Raw genomic sequence first — 20,077 nt, 5'->3', positions numbered from 1 at the left:
GCCTTCTTTGGCTGCATTTCCAAAGTTTCTTAGTTAATCTAACACCGTGAAAAGTTTATCTTTGTGATGCACCAAAAGTTTATCTTTGTGATATACCAAACTCCAAGATGCACTGAAGATATTTTCATACGTATTTATTTCTTTCCTCGTTGTACCAACAGTATTGTTGAATGGATTAGTGATTGCCACGATAAAGAAGACTCGTTCTTTGCACACACACCTGGCAACGTTCTTCTCCTATGTCTGGCCTGTGCAGACTTCATCAACGGTCTCGTATCTGAACCGTTCACTGTCATTTACTTGTCCGGTGTAGTCGCCTAGAACTCTCGTCTATCTTGTATCCCAGGAGTTATCATGGAGTCCATCTCTTGGTCCGCGAATGGTACATAAGGAATAACTGTTGTCGCTTTAAGCGTGGATAGATTCCTTACCGTCTCTATTAGGCGCGTTACAACGAGATCGTCACAGTACCTCGACCCTCAATTTTTGTGCCAACAGTATGGCCGATGATTACCATCAATAGATTTATAACAGCAAGTTTCGGAGGAATTTTTCTCTGACTTTTCACGACGATAGTGATCTATCATAAAATGCTGAAAAATTATAGTCAACACAGGATACACATTGAAGCTCAAGTTTGTCAGTTTCTAGACTAAATATTCCAGTTAAAAGCGAGGAAGTCTTTATTGACAGCAGTGTATATAGTGAGCATATTTTGGTTGTGCTATTTCCTTTTGCCTGTGTTCTTGTTAGCGCCCTTACTTTAGGAATCATCACACCATCTTTATGGACAGCGTACGCTTTAACCGCGGCAGTAGTGTGACTTCATATATAAGCTTATCTTTTAGACAGTCTGCCAGCTAAATTGTGACGATTTTAAAATTATCCTCATCATTACACTTAAAAATGCCACTGATGACGCTATTTTGTAGAACCATAATTTGAATTTTTTTAAAAAAAGGTGCATTTGAGAAATTATATTTTTCTCCTGAGGATAAAAAGAAAAATAAGTTCGACATTAACTGAAAATGAAACTTGGTCTCTAGAAGGTTCTGTGGATAAAACTCTTGCTCTGCGTGCGTACTTTTGGAGGTTCAGTGACTTCAAAAGGAAGGTGTCAAATTTCGGTCATGACTTTTTCTCGCTATTTCAAATGCTCAAAAAGCTTCCACTTGCCTGTCATCCATGCGGACAGGCAGTGTGACTCTTTGTCGGCTGTCGTCAAGCAATAGCACAGTAGGTTGGCTCCGCCTCGTGGTTTCAGCTCAAATGCAAATTACGCTGTGTAAATATTACGTGATGGCGAGCGAATCATTTCAAATTACAAATTTACCGCCACAAACAAAGACGGTTTCGATCGGCGGAAGGAAATACAAACCTCGACAATTTTTTTCCAATGTGACGAAAACGTAGAAACTGATAAGAGCTTTGGAGAAATCCTGTGGGCCTTTGAGGATTTTTGGACGAAGGCACGTTATGAAAGGAGAGGTGCCTAAGGTACCTCTGGATCATTTGTTAATCAAATGCTGTGGCAAACATGCGCGTCTATCTTCAAAACAGCTTGAGCTGCAGCCAATACAAATCAAGTGAACAGCAGAGAATTTCTCAAAAGCTCTCATAAGTTTCTACGTTTTAATCACAATGGAAAAAAATTTGTTGAGGTTTATTTTTCCTTCCGTCAGTCGAAACCGTCTTTGTTTGTGGCGGTAAATTTATAATTCGAAATGATTTGTGTTTTATGTACTTGTTGAAATTGTTATTTGTTCCTCTTATATTGACCTGCCTGTACCCATGCGTTTGTCCGTGATCAAACTTTAAATTAAAGGAAGTCATTATTGTGGCTAGCTTACGTTATTCGTGCAAAAAAAAAAAACCAAACAGAACAAAGTATGATTAAGGATCGATGATGATGAACTTGTCAACTTTAAGCTAAATTTGTCAAATTCACAATGATAAGATATAACTTATTCAACTTGCAAATCTAAGAACGTTCCTCGTTTGATGGAAACAATGCATTAGAGGATTGGTGTTTTAAAGTAAAGAAACCATTCACAGCCCACTTAACAAAATCGAAAAAAATTGCAACAACGTTAACAACTACAACAAAAACAAAGATAAGGAGTTGCAGGCGCTTAGCATAAGTTAGAAGTAAAACTGCAAAGGTCTATCTACGGGCTTCAGTACTTATGTTAGCGAGCTAAATTTCAATCATTCAAGATATCAATCAAATTCCCCCCTAATCAATACCGATTAAACTGACTTTTATTTGAAATCTCTGAGTACAGGTCAATCGATCTATCAACGAGCACAATCCTATGACACTACTGACTCTGATAACCCCTGTTAAGTTTTTAAATATGTACTCAACCTATTTAGCTCCTCTGAGCTTGACCAAGAAATTATAAATTCATGATCTCCTGGCTTGACACAGGTACTGCCTTGAGTTAAATTTAAAAATGAAATAAACCATGATAAATATGTACCCAACCTATTTAACTCTCCTGAGCTTGACCAAGAAATTATAAATTCATGATCTCTTGGCTTGACACAGGTACTGCCTTGAGTTAAATTAAAAAATTGGCTCAAATAGATTAATTTGTCAAAGGGCATCGAACCAGATTGAAACTTTGGAAAAAAACGTGGTGAGCGATCGCTTTCGTTTTCGCGGGCCCATTAAAATCTAGCGCGGAGTCCATTTGCCAGCCTTGACGCTTTCTGTTAACAAGAAAACAACTACGAGTTCCACTCTTCATAAACGCCAGATATGAGGAAAGTAGGAGAAATCATAAGCGTGTTAAGAATGGGAAAGCAGATGCAATCACACTTCAAGACTGTTTTTTGATGAGGTTGAAACGGTTGAACCGAATAAAACACGAGCTTAATTTTGTGTTGAACACGTTATTTAGCGATGCAAATTGTCTTCATATGCAGAAACTATATCTCTCGCCTCGGTTTTTCATAGGCTGGATGGCGCTTTCCACCGGATAAATCGCTAACCAGGTGATACCGGTAAGTGTTAACAAAACTTTCTATTCTATCTACTGTATGGAAATTTATACAGTGGATAGCGTTATCCAGCCTTCGAACGGCCGAGGCTTTGTCTAAACCACTTTAAGAAAAAGTTTCCAACCAGTTTTATGATAAGATAGTTATAAGATAGCATCAAGAGCTTAAGGTGTAGTAATGTGTTTTAGGCGATATGACACAATTATATCTTTCACGAGACCTGGTGAAACACATTTGTAAAATCGTTTTAGTTTCACGGGGTTCACGTCAAATTATGTTTTCTAAATAAGTTCAAACAAGCGTTTGCCATCATACGACTGAAACTGTGGTCTCTGATCTACGGACTAATATTTTTCCCGAGTGAAAACTAAAGTTCCTTAGCACACGGACGGAAGAAAGCTGAGCGGTGACCAACTATAGGGTAATTACTTTCTACATTTACGATAGAAAAGCGTTTCACTGGCTGGGTGCTGGTTCCAGGCTCTCTACAGACTGATGATTACTCTTCATGGCGATGTTTCCTCCAGGTGTGTCATCAACAACAGTAGGGATCACAACATTTTTGTTTTTGCGCTTCCTCTTCAAACTAAAATAAAGAGATTGAAGAATAGCTTCATATTGACAATTCAAAACTCTTGATTTTCAAGAGTGTAGTAAGGTGTTTTAGGCGATATGACACAATTATATTTAACGGTTTTTAATTCGCGAGACGTGGTAAAACACATTTTTGAAATCGTTTTAGTTTCACGGGGTTCACGTCAAATTATGTTTTCTAAATAAGTTCTGACAAGCGTTTACCATCATACGACTGAAACTGTTGTCTCTGATCTACGGACTAATATTTTTCCCGAGTGAAAACTAAAGTCCCCCAGCACACGGACGGAAGAAAGCTAAGCGGTGACCAACTATGGGGTAATTACTTTCTACATTTACGATAGAAAAAAGTGTTTCACTGGGTGGGTATTAGTTACAGGCTCTCTACAGACTGATAACAATTGTTCATGGCGATGTTTCCTCCAGTTGTGTCATCAGCATTATTAGGTAACACAACATTTTTGTTTTTGCACTTCATCTTCAAACTAAAATAAAGAGATTGGAAAATAGCTTCATATTGATAATTCAAAACTCTTGATTTTCATTTGAATTTACGTGGTAAGGAGTCAAAGGAGAAAGCTGTACCCCTCTGATGTGGTGCCTTCGTCTCCAGATCATACGGTTCAGGCTCAAAACATAGCTGGGGTTATTGTGTAATGCCTCTGGGCGCGTACTTTGCCTAAACAGAGCCTCTTTAAAATCGTTATATACAAGCACCGGAAAACTGTCAGGAAAACTTGAGGAAATGCGAGGGGATTGACTGGCATCCCAATCTGGGGGAGAACTGATGTGCAATAATATAGATAACGATAAAAACAACAACAATAATCATAATAATTGCATTAACATCCCACGAGGCGGATTGGAATGTTTGGTTTTCGTGGAGGAAGGAAAGCCTAAGAACTCCGAGAAAAACTTTCGGGGCAAGAACAAGAACTAACAACAAACTCAACCCACATGTGACACCTGGTCCAGGATTTGATCCCAGTTTTTGACACCAAAAAGTGTTATTTTGACTCACCATCTCCAAACGATAATGACAACGATGACGAGAACCACTCCTCCCCCGATAGCACCAATTGCAATCCACTTCCAGGTTATGGGATCCGGTTCTGCTGTTCTTACAGTTGGCGAGGAGGTTGATTCGCCAGGTTTAAACCACGCTACTACACCAGATATATTTGCACCAATAGCTGCTTCAATCTCACCTTTGTGAATGACTATAATTTGAACCAGTATTCTGTGTGGTAGTGCTGACGCGTTGCTGACATATTGGCCAACAGGTTGTTGAACATAGAACGCTACGTAAAGGAGCCCGGATGAGTTTGTGGGGTAATCAGGCAAAAGATGGATTTGATCTGTAGTATAGAGATCAAAAAAGAGCGGCCGTCTGGCAAAGAAGGACAAAAATGATAAACAAAGGGTAAATATCTATTATTTTGTCGCATTCAAGGACAGTTGAATTAGAACAAGGTGAAGAGTCTCTTGACCTATGAATGCTCTACAACGCTAAACAAACAAAAACGCAGTAAGTTTACGTATATTTAGATTTTTTGCTGGGGGGAGGATGGGGAAGACCGGAGAATCTGGATAAACTCCGTGACCCCTTTCAGCTAGGTTAGAACAAGAACAAACTGCAGAGTCAATCAATTGTAAGACGTTTAATGTACATTTTTGGCGTGGAAACTGAGCGATTAACCTTCATTTGTACAAATCAATTACTATTAAAATCATCACCTGCTTCTTGTTGTTTCTTTTAGAGCACATCTTGTCCTGTTTTCACTACAGTATTTAGTGGTAACAGAAGCCATCTTTTCATTGAAATCCTTGTCTTTCTTGAAATCCCATTTAAACTACAAACACACCACGAAAAAGCGTGATTTAGGGGCTTAGTTATTATTAATCGCCGGGGAGCGGAGAGGGGTTGAAATTAGGGGGGGACTGATTGCTTGATTCAGTCTTTATTGATTAATTAAACCAAACACTTGCAGACACAAGTGCAAGTTTACAATACAATAGAAGAGGAGTTATATAAAAAGGCTAACTTTCTTTACAAACATTAAACTATTACAAAGCAGCGCTTAAAGCGCTCTGTGCGAATACGTGGCAACACATAGTCATGACCACGTTGACTTTAAGATTTATATGTACGTTTGTTCGATCGGTAGAAGATCTGTTAAACACATGGGTTGATCACATGGTTTTCAGGGGGAAACAGAGGGGAGCCAGTCGTCGCTAGCAGAGTATAAATGGGGGACTATAAGAAATTAACTGCCAGTAAATGGGGGGAGGTCATCACAATAAAACGAAACTTAAGGAGGGAATCAGATTATTTTATTGTGACACAACCAAAATCGTCTAGACCTCCTCCTCAGGCAATAAACAGTAATTGGTCCTTAGGGATTTCAAGTTCCTTGCGACTTCATCAGCTTCATCATCTTTGATTGCATAAAATTCTCAAAAAGTCCATTGGTAATATGATCATACCCACCCCATTTTTATGTTCAATCGAGAACTGGACGGCTTCCTCTTTTTCTTTGTTTGAAGGTTCGCGTGGCTTTTGTAACTCTGGCACTGGAGCTGTCTGATTCTTCTCCAAACCTAGAAAGAAAATAACGGACAATAGAGTCCACACTCTAGTAAGTGTTCTCCTCCAGACAAGCGCCCTCCCCCCACTTCCCCTTCCCTCCTTCCTTCATTTCCCTAATAGAAGGGATACGAAAAAAAGTTGTTGCTACTGCCAACTTATTTATTAAATTTTAAACTCCAACTACAGCGGAATCAGTACAGAATAATAATAAGTGCCCCCCTCGATTAAACGCTCTCCTTCCAATAAGTGACTCTCCCTTAAACCAAAATTCGATATAAGCGCCTGACTGCTTATTCAAGGAAATATGATATTAATCTATCAAAAATAGAAATCATATTATCAAATTACTTAATGTTGGTTTATTTCATTTGCGTTTGTCTACGCCCCTGCATATCATGCGGTTCATGGTTTCATAAAATCATATTCATTAGCACACTATCCAAGGCCATCTAACATAAAAATTGTCGAAAACTGGAAATGAAATTTCATCCTCATTATTACAATTTTATTCAGTTCTCAGTTCTAGTTCGAATCCTGATCCTAATCATGAATCAAGTTACAAAAAGACGCATTTTTTGCAGTCGTTACCTCTGCATTTTCCGTCAATAAAGTACAAGTCTTGATCACATTCACACTTGTAAGAGTCACGAGTGTTAACGCATTTGTGAAACTCATCCGTGCAGTTGAACAAGCTCACGTCGAGGCACTCGTTAATATCTGATTAATAAAGTACAAATAACAATTAGAAATCAAAAGAAACGAAGAAAATCATGCAAAATTTAAAAAAGTAAATGGCAAACTGCTGCAATGAAACAGCTGTTTAATTTAAGCACCAAGTTTCGTTATTAACCTTCACAATCGTAACCATCCTTGGTTATTTCAAATCCTTTTTCACAAGAGCAGCTATAACTCCCTGGAGTATTTTTACAGATCTGACTGCAGCGATGACGGGGATTCGAAGGGTCGCATTCATCGATATCTGAAAAGTGAAGTGAGTAGCAAAGACATTAAGAGATGGCCTTCTAGTTGATGAAATGATAACAGATCTCAGATATGCAAGTCGGGTGAGGATGACAAGAACAAAACTAACTTGACGTCAGTAACGTGGGAAGTGTGAATCTTACGTGTAAGGTGTGTTATGCGAAGTGTGGGATGCGAAGTGTGGGATGCGAAGTGTGAGGTAGAAGAACCTGCGTGAAATTAGAGGTACGGTTTGCAACATTATTATCCTTTCTTCTGACTGACCTTTGGGATTACTTTGATTTTGCTTTTACAATACTCAGTTGAAAAGCGAAGGAACCTCTTTTTTTTAACCTCTCTCGGTTATCAGTTACAAATGTTCACTCAAGAAGAGTCAACTTTACTGCATATATTTCGCTGTAAACTCATATTGAAATTCATAGTCGCAAAATTTCTTAATACCTCTGCAACTTATGCCATCACTGTCCAGCTGATAATTAGCATCGCACGTGCATTTAAGTTCATCATCGTCCCCTGTGAAGCAAACATGTTGACAGCCATGGCCAGCAGGACAAGGGTTTATGGCTGTTTAAAAAAAATGTCACATTGGCATTAGATAGAATTATTTGTAAATGTGATAAGAACTTAATAACGTGTCGTTTTCATTGATGAAATGAACGAATTTATTAGAAGTCCCTTTTTTACATTTTTACTTATAATCAATTTCAAGGGATTATAAACAGTTTATGTTTTCTTGCTGGCGGTTAAATCTCTTGGCCGTTATACTGCTAACGGTTTACCCCTTTGAGACCCGCTGAAAAGAATATTGAAGTGGGCTAATACCCAATTACTCATCCGGCTGCAACTCATTACGAGTATAACAGGCCAGCCATCGATATTGTTCTCAAGTCTCCTTGGCGGTTCGCTGCCAACCATTTTTACTCTTGGGTGGAGAGAGAGGCACTTTGTGAGTGAATTCATCACCCAAGAACTCAACAAGTTGACTTGGTCAGGTTTCGAACCCAGACCTTTTGATCAAAGACACAATGCGCGTTCCATCGGGTGGTTACGTTTCCCCAGGATGAAGCCAGTAATGTTTCCACAAACACTCCATTCTCACCTACACACTTCTTTGGATCCATGGGATCAACTTGAAAAAAATTGTCGCATGAACAGCTGTAACTTCCTCGTGTGTTGTTACACTTCTGCATACAATCGTTTGTTGGCAGGCATTCGTTAACATCTACAAGCAAATGAAAGAATATTTTTCACATTGACCACAACTGTACCAAACATTACTCTTTTTAAATGATGGACTAGAGAGGAGGAACAGACGAACTTAAAAAAGAAGGATTAGCTCAAGGATAATTTTTATAACCTTTTTTTTTTTTTATAACACAAAAATATAAAGTATGTACATGACAACACATAAACAGTAAAAGCTTAAAAATTTGAACAAGGTGAAAACCGTCGACACACGTAGAGAAACTCATGGTAACGTATAATGCGTAAGAAGTTCATCAGGTTTAATTGTAAGTCAGTTCCTGACTCCTCTTTTCATATAAAATCAATCAGATCTGGGAGAAAGTTACTCTGCAAAATTCAGTTCCATTTCTGGGTCATGCGTATACCCAAAACAAAGCGGAATAAGACTCAAAGAAACTGGACAGGACTTAAAGCAATTGGACAGGAATAAAAGAAATTAGGTGGCTTACCATCACACGTGCCGCCATCAGCATTCAGTTTGTATCCGTTGTTACAATCACAGAAGTAAGAACCTGGCAGATTGACACAGAGCTGATCACAGTCAATCCTCGACTTATTTTGGCATTCGTCGATGTCTGAAAAATAGTGCTTGGCGTCAGTTAATCAGTAATGTACACCACTGGGTAAAAACTGTCTGAACGTTCACGTACGTTATCATTAATCGTTCTTTTAGAGTCCCTTGTGTGTAAGATCACAATGTATTCTCGACTTGGTTATCTGCATTTAAATATTTAACGATTTTTCAGTTCTTTGAGTCTACAGGTGTAAGAAACGATAGCTTTTTGATCGATCAGAGGGTCCTTTTGAATTTCCACACAAAGATAGCTATAGAAGTGAGGTTATTCGAGATCAGAAGACTTAACATGCACAACTTTTTTCTTTCGCTATTCGCAAACAATTCAAATTTGCCCCGAGGTGGCAAGATGTTTTCATGTGTGTTAGCTCGAGCAAGTCACTGAATTCACCTTTGCTCAGAATTAAACTTCATCCCTGGAAAAATTGAAAGAACCCACCAGCACACTGAGCTCCATTTCCAGTGTACCCTGATGGACAAGGTCCACATTTATATCCACTGGAATTGGCTGGCGCAGAAAGAGATCAATGCACGCAACTCCCGCGTAACACGGCTGACCATTCATTTCGCAGGCGTCAATGTCGCTGTCACAGAATCTTCCTGTGTATCCTCCCTGACATGCACATCCCATGTATACAAACTTGCTGTCAGTGTTGGCTGTGTCACCCTCTTCTGGCTTTACGCATTGACCATCATGTTGGCAAGCACACATGTTAATAATTGGACTCCAACTGGCACTTGCGCCTTTGTCGTTAGAAGCAACGAAAGTCAAACTGAACTGCAAAGGGAGATTTCAGACGGCGTTAAGCTTTTATTCACCCGAGTAAGCCCCCACTAGAAAAATAACGTGGTAGAGACTCAGATAACCCGCGATTGCACGGAAACGTTTTTGCTAGTTTTGAGGTGATTGAAACAAGGAATGTATCTCTTTCGCGTTTCAAATGCCAAGGCTTTAAGAAGAGAAGTACATTCAAATAATTTCTCGCGCCTTCTGTGCAGTTTGCCTTTGAAAGCGCGGTAAAATTCTTGAAGTCCCTTACAGACGACTTTCTTCAGAACGGTACAGGAACATAGCTGATACGTTTAAGTATACGTTACGCTGCAAAATGAGAAATGACGGATTCTCTCGAAGCGAAAGATAAAACGTTACATACCGTATCAGATACTTTGATAAGATGAGAAACATTTTCTATTTTGAAGAGACAAAATGTTGATAAGCATACCTTTCTTGATGTTGTAACAAGCCAAGTGAAATATAACAAGTTACCAGTCTGGTTCCAAGTGGCCCCTTCAGGATTGTTAATCACGCGAAACTTAATCGTGTCGTTATCGACAGCCCTGATGCTCAAGTGAACTGTATCACCAAGGGTCGCATTTATCGCGTTCGAAACAGTCTCTATTTTGGGCGGGAAGTTGTCTGTGAAAAAGAAAAGTGAACGCGTAACAATGTAATCGTGAAATAAATGCTACAGGTAAATTGGATCCGCAAAAAAATATATCAGAAGTTAATTGGGGACGCTGAAAATAGGAAAAATTTCTGATAGATTCTCCCACAGAGTATCGGGAATCCCAAATGATTACCACAACTTTACGCAGTATTATCAACATTGAAATATTTTATCAATTTTAACCCATTAAGAATGTTTAGATACCAAAATAAAAAGACTACATTTGGAATACAGTTTTCTCCAAAACGAAGTATCAGGTTAAAGTTTAATAGGCAGCACGGACCGAGTTTTTTTTTGCGATCGAATTTATGGCACAAGCAGGAGATATAATGATAAATTCAAATACTTACTGAGTTGTTTTGTCTCATTCACCAGTTGAATGCTGATATCCTTGGTTACCAAGCCAAGAGACAAGTCGTTGGTGGAAGCCACGTCAAATAGACACTCGTGATCGTTTCCACATTGATCTTCAGCTTTCGGTCTTAAACTGTCATTATGCCACGTGATGTTATCAGCAAACATGGGCTCAAAATCAGGATCTGAAAAACTGGCCACGCTTTCATTGTTTCCATACGTAAATAAAGATTGGGACTGGTTAATTTGCCCTGAAAAGAATAGCGTAGAAGACTTGTAATGAACTTGTAAGGCTGTAATGACGCTTAGGATCAACCGTCCAACTGCCATATTTTAGCGCGAAGACAAAAGATAAAAAAATTAAGAAATTCCTAGGAAAAGAACTCTCAAATTCCGGCTGCCTTCCGCGTCCTCGAAAAGTCGGAGTTTAAATTTCTTGTGCTAACCGAGTTCGAAGTCCGTTCTTTAAGTTACGCTTAAATATATCCGAGCGGAAAAAACGAGTTTCCATAAGTTACAGTTCGAAGTTAGCAAGATATTTAGTATGTCTCTAAAATCAAATTGAGGTGAAAGATTTCAATTCAAACAAATTTTTTTTAATTTAGCGGCCCGTGCAGTGAAATACGGCCCGCTAAATCAGCCAGTCTTAGGGCACGCTCTAACCTAGAGACCTTATGTTCTTCACTGTGTGATGTGTAAGTAGAGTGCTTCCCACTTACAAGGAAAAGTAAGAAAGACTGTGTGGGGATACTTACACTTGACACCAAACGAGAAATGAATATCCCTTAATGAAAATGACTTTAAAACAGTCCCATCAGGCCTTGTGAAGTCATCATCCGGGTTATCATTCCACGTTCCCAATAGTCCTTTGGTGGTGTTTTTGAAATCCTCACCGAGACTTACCACAAACGACAACATTTCTTTCTTCACACAGAAGTTGACGGATGTTGTTGAGGGAAAGGAAACCTGTAAACAGTTTTTCTCTGGTGCTGAAGCAGAGAGATTTCCACCGATTGCTATACTCTTGTCTATTAGGTTGTTGTAGCCGTGGTAGATTTTCTTGTCTAACAAAATTTCCAGCCCTCCTAAAAGTGAAGAATATGTAAGTCAAACTACACCGTCGCAACTATTAGGACTGCTTTCTACGGATGTTAGCGTTAATCTTTATCTGTCTTTATCTTTATCAAGTGTGAGATCATAACTTGCTAATCGTCCTCATTTTTTTTTTTCATGTTATTAACTGGTAATTTTCAAATTTTTTAACAACAAGTAGTATTCTGAGTTATTGAGGAACGCATCAAAAAACTATCCAAACTCTCTCAAGGCAGATTTTAACCCTGCAGTGAGCAATTAATTTATCAATTAATCGAGACATTCTTTTTTTTGTAAGTTATGTAAAATGCATAACAGTATCCTTACCTTTAGGCTTTACCCGTATTTCGATTGTGCTCGTATTTTCTTCTTTAGCTGCGCCGGCCGAGAAAATAGTTGCTTTCGTGTTATTCCCTTGAGCACGTTTTGTTCTGGCCTGAAGTTGAAATTGTCCCTCATTTGCATCAACCATGACGAACTCACCGAGACCATTGAAAGTATAGCTTCTATCATCAAGTGTTTTAATGTGAGGATCACCCCAGAACCAACCTAAAAATGTAACAGAAAATTCTCAAAAACATACCGAAAGCAAATAGCGATGATATTTTATTCCACGTATTAAAACATTTCGAATTAGTGAGTTGGTTGCTGGAAGGGCGAAAAAGTCAGTTACTTTTTTAATGTGAGGATCACCCCAGAACCAACCTGAAAATGTTAAAGAAAATTCTTAAAAACGTACCAAAAGCAAATAACGATGATATTTTATTCCAAGTATTAAAACACTTCGAATTAGGTAGTTGGTAGCCAGAGAGGGCGGAAAAGTCGTAAATTTTTGCTTTGTGAATTTCAGGCCCTGATGTTATATTTTCAGCGTCCCGTTGAATAGTAAAGATGGAGCGCAATTTTCCTGCAACATCGCCAAAGTCGATTGTCATACCGACTGTCGTGACAATGTATGAACTCAGGAAATAGTTGTCGCCCTTCTTTTAAACAATAAAGGCGTTATTTTCTAAAGAAACTGTGGTGCTACGTCGGTGGGAGAGTATAGCAGGTAATGTAGTGATAACAACTGGGTTGAAAACGTAAATTAGCCACCGTAAAGGGTAAAAAAGCTGACGTTTCGAGCGTTAGCCCTTCGTCAGAGCGATTGAGCGATCGCGCTGACGAAGGGCTAACGCTCGAAACGTCAGCTTTTTTACCCTTTACGGTGGCTAATTTACGTTTTCTTTTAAACAACTTGAACCAACATGTGAGACCACACAAGGGACGGGCGGTCTGGATATGTTAGATGTAACTGGAGTGAAAAAAAAAGACACCATACGACTCCACAGGGGAGCAGGGCTGGCACAGTGGTTCTGTGGCTGGGGTTCGATTCCCGGACCTGGAGTCACATGTGGGTTGAGTTTGTTGTGGGGTCTAGTCCTTGCTCTAAGGGTTTTTCTCCGGGTCCTCAGGCTTTCCTCCCTCCACAAAAACCAGCATTCCAATTTCAATTTGACCTAGAAACAGTGGAAAAGAACTGAACTTACGTCTTAATGGCGGCCTATACAAAGAGCAGTGATCAGACGGACGGTAGAAGTAGAAATGCTCACACATATTTGTATCAACACAACAAAACTGATAAGCCTGCCGGTCTGTGTACATTTCCTCCATATCTTCAACCTGATTAAACCAGTCATCAACTTTCACGTGTCCGCCATCAGGGGGACCAACCTTGAGAGAGCCCCAGTCGTCCCAGTTAGTTGAGTAACAACACTGCTGTCTCACGGTAAAACCCCTGATATCACTATTCATTGGAAAGGGAATGAATTTGACACGCCTGGACTCGTAACACCAATCAGGCCAAGTGGACCACCAATCCCAAGAGAATCTTCCCCAATCTAACCAGGCTTGCCATTCCGTACAAGGACAGGCCATCCGCCAGTCTGAACGTATCAGTTTATCGTACCAATCACGCATGTTCAATCCTCTTTGGCGCATACTCCAAGCCATGCACTTCTCTAATGAGTCTTTTTCCGTATTGTTCTCGATCTTCCAGAAATATTTTCCAGGTGATCCCGTATTTCCGTTTTGTTTATCTAGATTATACATTCCAAACAAAGTTCCGGATCTAAAATAGAACAAAAAAATACAAATCAATTAAAAAAAAATGTACTGTAAAGTTCTTATTTCAAGGAAAATGATTAAAGATTGTCATAGACCTCCTGATGCAGTTTTCTTACCCTTTAATGTTAAGGTAATCCTGACCATCATTCCCTGCGTTCCACCCAGCAGTAGGGAGACCATAGTAGCCAGTCCAGTAACGGTAATCAGAACTGTGAGGAAGTAGAAGTCAGTTTTTGATTATACTTGAATAAAGCTAATTTTAATTGAAGCCAGTCTCAGCCTCGGTATTAGACGGTGTTTTGGGTGCTTGGTGAAAATAAAGGCCTACATGCCTCGAAAACGAGTAGTGGAAATCTCTCAATTTTCTTTTCCAGACCCCTTGTGGCTCCTCGGCTCAACGATTGAAACCACTCACAGAACCGCCAGCTAAGCCAATATATCGTTCTTCGAACTAGGCGAAAGTTTCGTGCAAATCGTGGATTGCAAGAATTGAGCAGCTAACATTACCTCATTAAGTTTAAGAAAGGTTTATCATGGACATTGTTAATCAATAAAATAGACTGGAATTATGTATTTTAAAATAGCTAAAAAAAGAAACTTACTGATCTGCAGGAACCACCCACTGAATGCCATTGTGGGGATAATTGTACATCAAGAACGTGTTAAATCCATCTGTTATTATAACTGCTTGAAATGTGTTGTTCTGAAAAAAAAATTGAAACTAATATCAACTGACGTACCTACACTAAATGACAAAGATATTTTTTAGGAAGGGAAGAGATATGAAAATAATGCAATGTGTATTATAAAAAAGATATTGAAATATACAGAAGAAAAATATTTCTCCTATTTCTTTGTTGCTGTTGGTTTCGTTGTGGTTTTTTACATTTCCCAGTTTTTTCAATCTATTTTTTTTCAATTCTTCATTTATTCGAAACGCATGCACTGTAAAGAGGGGAAAATTACTGGTCTCTCTAAGCCTGGACACCAGTGTGAACTGCATTGTAATCGTTATTAAGACTTTACGTGAACAGCAGGTGGAATAATAAACAACTATTCACCGAAGTGGAGCTGACTAGTAATGATATTTACCGAGCTGCAAAGCGGTGGGGCAAAATCGCACAAAAGATGATTTCAAATAATTAATTCCCGCAACGATTACAATATTTTAAGGCGCAAATCCTGCGCGTGAATGCCCGGAGGTGAATGGCAAACAATATTTCAAAGTGAAGTTTGAGTAGCCAATCAGAGCGCGCCTTCGACGCTATCCACCGTTTTAGTATGTACTAAGAATGACCATGGACTAGTTTGATCAACCACACATATTTACTTACCCAGCGACAGTTTAACTTAATTTCCTGGTCTCCATAATAGTAATAGTAGTATGGATAATAGACGTACGGACAGAGATTCTTCCAAGTCACTACAAGGACCCAGGAGGCCTGAAAGTTGGAAAATCCTTCAGCGTAGTTCTGTACGTGTTTTGCAGCCATATCAAGAATATTAGAGGAGCTTTCCTTACTTTCTTCGTATACTTGATAATACACCCTGGAATGGTTTTTTTTGAAGGCAAAGTAAGTATCAGTCGTCGCCCAGAAAGGTGCAATAACAGCCATATTTCTGAACCATCGGTAGATACCAAACTTCTGCGGCCACCACCAGCTCCATTCATAGTTCAGTTGGATTTTACCGTCGCGGCATATCTGCAAGGCAGAATGACAGAACACAATCAGGCAGCTTGATCATAAAGCGGATAATCATAGTTTTGCAGGCTGATCTTGTACATTTGTACGTTATGATTCTTTACAGATGTATGCAAACCCCAGAGTGCTCTCTAGCATTACACATGAATGGCAAATCTAATTCTTAAAATACAACCTTGAGATAAATTATAATGCTAACATGTTAAAGCAAGTTTTCAATTGAGTGTCGAAAGACCAAAACCAAATTGTTCCCAGCGACTGAGCAGACCAAAGGGTTACATCATTATTGGCCAATGAGAACTCAAAGAGAAAACAAGGAGACTGCTTGGCGCGCGGGAAAACGCAGATGACCAAGTCACGATTGTTGGCAAGTTTTGCATCTGATTGGTTGAGAGGATGGCGCGAGTTTTCTGGACCAATCATAGTGAAAAGTTGAGTAAAAATTGATGTTTATTGAACTTAGTTGAAGAAATTGAGTATTTCTATAAGTTTTAAGGCTGGAAACTAAAGCAGCAAAGAAAAATATAACCTTTTTAAGGATGATGCTTGTGGTACTAAGAAATTACGCCGAGTACGACGATAACGTAACACATGTGAAGATCATCGAGAAGAACTTACATGCAGTTTATAATGTCTCCCCGAGAAGAAGGGGAATCCCTTCCAGTCTGTATTTATTCGTAAGCACCGCCGGGAGGAAAAAGACCGTGAATCTTCGAGACGAAACTCGCTGTCATTCTGCTGAGGGCCAAACGGATACACGTTGCTCGCTTTGAATTGAAAAAGTATACGAAATAGTGAACTTCAAGTAATAGAGCATTACCGTGTATATACAGCTTCATCTCAACTCGATAGGGGCTGTAAGAATTAAATTAAGACAGTTATTAAACAAGAGATGTATTCTAAATGACAGGCTGGTCTAATAATAGAGAAAGCGGTAATTTAAATTAAATTTTCTGAAAAAGAGCATTTAGCTAATTCTTTCCAGGAATGAAATTCATTTGCATTGTACACAGTTTCGTTACAGTTGCAATCTATTACATTAAGGAAGTATAACAAACACAAGGAATATAAAGACAAAACAAAACAAATTATAGAAGAAACTATAATTGCTTACTATCAACAGGAGGGGCAGTCGTTTTGTTAGCTGCTGAAAAATAAAGAACAACATAATATGTAACAGCAAATTTTCATAAATAAACAGAAGTCAAAATACTTCAAACTAGATAATATCTAATCTAGAGCAGCTGGTGAGTAAGGAAGGATTCCATATCAGCACTCGATGTTCTACTGAGGTAGATGTTTAACGATGTCATGCCCAAAAAAATTTTTGAGAGGTTCTATTGGCAAAACATGACGCTGTTTGTTTTCATATTACTGATGAAGGTACTTGTAGTAGGTGGCTCTGTTGTGTCCGCTGAAAGAAAGATTAATTAAGCTTAGATATAATAATTCTATCTAAGGTAAAATTAGTACTTATTGATAATATATACTTTAAACCTTTATTTTTCTGAAAGATGCAAGGGATGAGAAGCCATTATCTCAAAAGTCAGAGAGTTGGAAAACTTTGGACCTTTATAGAAAATGAAAAACTGTGGAATATTTGTTACACATAATGGCGAACGAAAGGAGTTTACATGCCTTGTGTTTTAGTCGTAGATTTGGTTGTTTCTTATGGGTACATTTTCAAATTTTCAAAGGGGATCGTCTTTTTTAATAACAACATAAACTGAACGAACTGTACCAAATGAATGTCTTGAAATTTAAGAAAGTTAAGTTTCTTGAAAAAAGGGACAGGTATGTACCTCATATTTGGACATGTTTATTCGTCTAATTACGCGTTTTCGAAAAATTACAGCTCTATGAAGATTTCTTTTATTGTTGATCCTCAGACTAGATTATAATAATTTAAGTATGAAAGCATTATTGAGTTGTATATGTGCTATGTAAAATGTATGGAGTACCTCGTTTCAACCAATTTTGACTTGAAGTGCTGCACATTCTAAATGTTTCACCGGTGATCAGCTCAATTTCGAACGTTTCGAGCTAAATTGTCTTGACTTTACATTAACAGCCAACAGAATACTATTTCCGATCTCACTTACAAACCGAAGACGAGGCAATCTTAATATTAAACCCCGCTTTTTTATGGTGGAAAAAAGTTTAGTCCTAAGTGATTTGAAATAAGTAAACGATCGAAGTTATTGAACTCTAAATTAAAGGAACCGCTTCATTGCTTTGGCAGGCAAATATGCAGCGACGGAGCTTTATGCTCGAAACTTCAGCTTTTCGAAATTCCAGTTAACCAACAATTATCAACTTGAAGTGGATGATCAACTGAGTTGAGTAGGGCAACTTGCCCATCCCAGATGGGATAATTATGCAATAAAGGGGTTAGTTTCTAAAGAAACTGCATGTGCTGCTGCGTCGGCTGAGAGGTTTCGAGCGAAAGGCTAAAGAAGGGAAGGGCTAACGCTCGAAATTTCACTGTTTTTTCTTGTTATTAAGAAATAGCTCTTTAGAGTTAGATTAAGCTCCTTTAGCCAACCGTAATTTTCCCATGAATACAAAATTCATTTTCATATAAAACATGACCTTTAAGACACCAGACATTTTCTGACAGCCTTGAGAGGTTCCTGTCAGTAATTCGATCGGAGACGCTGTCAATGATAGTCGGACCAAGTCTATCAGCATTGTCCGAGTTTTGAACTTAAAGTTTAATCTGTATAAGACGTCATTTGCTTCTTGTTCGTCTTATAAATATATTTCATTCGGAACATGAAGATTTCTCGGGATGACAGAGCCGTAAAACTCAGTTGCAGTGACTGATGTGGCCTTCACCACTCAACGCATCGGAAAAGACATCAGAGCAAGCTCTTATTGTTGACTCGAAGGGCGGTCGATGTAATTTCTGAGGCTTGCTTCACTGGCGATCTCTGAGCTAGCCACGTTGGACCTCAGCTTGATCGCGGTCGCTCTGACACCGTCATGATTAGTATGAATTATAACTGTTCTGCCACATTGGCTATATTTTTTATCACTCCTGTTTTGTTCTGTTTTGTTCTTGAACTCGAACTTTAAATACTATACGTGTTAGCTGTGTTTTATTTTTATTACCATTCGTAAGCTTGCAATCTAACTGAGCGTGAAAACCTTCAAAGCGCGGACTGTCCATTTCGTTTTCTCTTTGAGGATTTTCGTCTCTGCTCACGTTATAATAACGTCAATTACGGCGCCTGGCATGTTTATAAACCTTTGTTTGGTTGTTCTGCTGCTACTGAGATAGGGAAAAAACAAAGAGGCTATAATTTCATCCCCGTACAAGCCAGTTTCGTGATTACTCACTAATTAGGGGATTCTATTAAAGATAAAAAATAAAGATAAAAAAATTCCCTGATGAGTGAGTAATCACGAAACAGGCTTGTAGGGACGAAAGTACAGTCTCTATGTTTTATATAAATACATATGTATATTTTTTTTGCAACGTAAAAGTTTACATATCACAAAAAGAGCTGATCACAATTTACTACGCAACTCAAGTATTACACTTTAGCATAATTTAGTTCATCGATCGACCAAATAGGAAACGCCGCAGCTTCTGAATAAAACGAACCTTAAATATGTTCTCTTCTTTTCATAAGATCCGTTGTCTATTTCTTCCTTTTAAAGGCTCCTAAACTCGGTTGTTTTGAACAATCTTTTGCCTTCAAACCCTATTTTCACAGTACAAGAAGTTGACACCTATATTCTTGGTTTTCATGTGATGTCACGCACCTCGATTAAAGTGTAGCGTTTCTTGACGCCATCTTTGATTAACATGTTTGCAAGCCTGTCGATTAATCTTAAACCTTGACGTTCTTTAACGAATTTGACACAAGAAGACCTAAAATTAAGTTTAGCCTCGACTAAACTTTGTTTCCTCAAATATTAGAAGGCGAGAAGTTTAATGTTGACTTACCTTTGTGGAAAATGATAAGAAGAATCAAAACATAACTTCCGCTTTGCCTCATACTTTCAAGTTAAGTTAAGGGTCTTGACACTTTCTCGCCACATTTTCTTGACCACGCAAACTACAAACAAGGTTACTGGGCAGCTTTGAAGGCCTCTTGAGAACTACGTAATGGTAAAAAAAACTGTTTTTGAAAACAATTTTTCAATCGTCGTTTTGACGACGTACTGTTTATGGATGAACGTCTGTTCTGGAACACTTCCGTCTTTTCTGAGAAAGCGATGCGCCCTGTTTTCTGTCACTTAGAGGTTTGACGTGATTTAGTGTTTGCGAAAGATCTCAGCAGGGTGTATGTCGCATGGTAATGAACTCGAAATATGATTAAATCTGTACTCTGTACAATATTTATGTCGCGTAACAGCTAACGGAAACAGGAAA

The 20,077-nt window shown here is 38.6% G+C and overlaps 1 protein-coding gene and 1 pseudogene across 1 annotated transcript; one reads left to right on the top strand and one right to left on the bottom strand.

Annotated features, from left to right (window-relative positions):
• The first annotated feature begins 91 nt into the window (after positions 1–91).
• On the top strand, positions 92–823 carry LOC149049083 (melanocyte-stimulating hormone receptor-like; annotated as a pseudogene).
• Positions 824–2,247: 1,424 nt separating this feature from the next.
• Positions 2,248–19,911, bottom strand: LOC113677242 (mucin-like protein). The gene is given in 22 exon segments (XM_027194015.2): positions 2,248–3,592; positions 4,622–4,990; positions 5,338–5,453; positions 6,092–6,201; positions 6,779–6,907; positions 7,041–7,169; positions 7,613–7,735; positions 8,271–8,393; positions 8,866–8,991; positions 9,430–9,511; positions 9,514–9,768; positions 10,214–10,407; positions 10,789–11,043; positions 11,548–11,877; positions 12,212–12,433; positions 13,414–13,994; positions 14,107–14,199; positions 14,593–14,693; positions 15,325–15,693; positions 16,312–16,460; positions 16,808–16,840; positions 19,649–19,911. Coding segments are annotated over 22 exon segments (4,071 nt in total). The 5' UTR covers positions 19,701–19,911; the 3' UTR covers positions 2,248–3,462.
• Between the last annotated feature and the right edge of the window lie 166 nt (positions 19,912–20,077).

The sequence above is a fragment of the Pocillopora damicornis genome, chromosome 3, assembly GCF_964200805.1.
Source record: "Pocillopora damicornis chromosome 3, jaPocDami1.2, whole genome shotgun sequence".
NCBI classification, from domain to species: domain Eukaryota; kingdom Metazoa; phylum Cnidaria; class Anthozoa; order Scleractinia; family Pocilloporidae; genus Pocillopora; species Pocillopora damicornis.
Note: the sequence above shows the minus strand (reverse complement) of the source record. Positions and strands in the feature narration are given on the sequence as shown.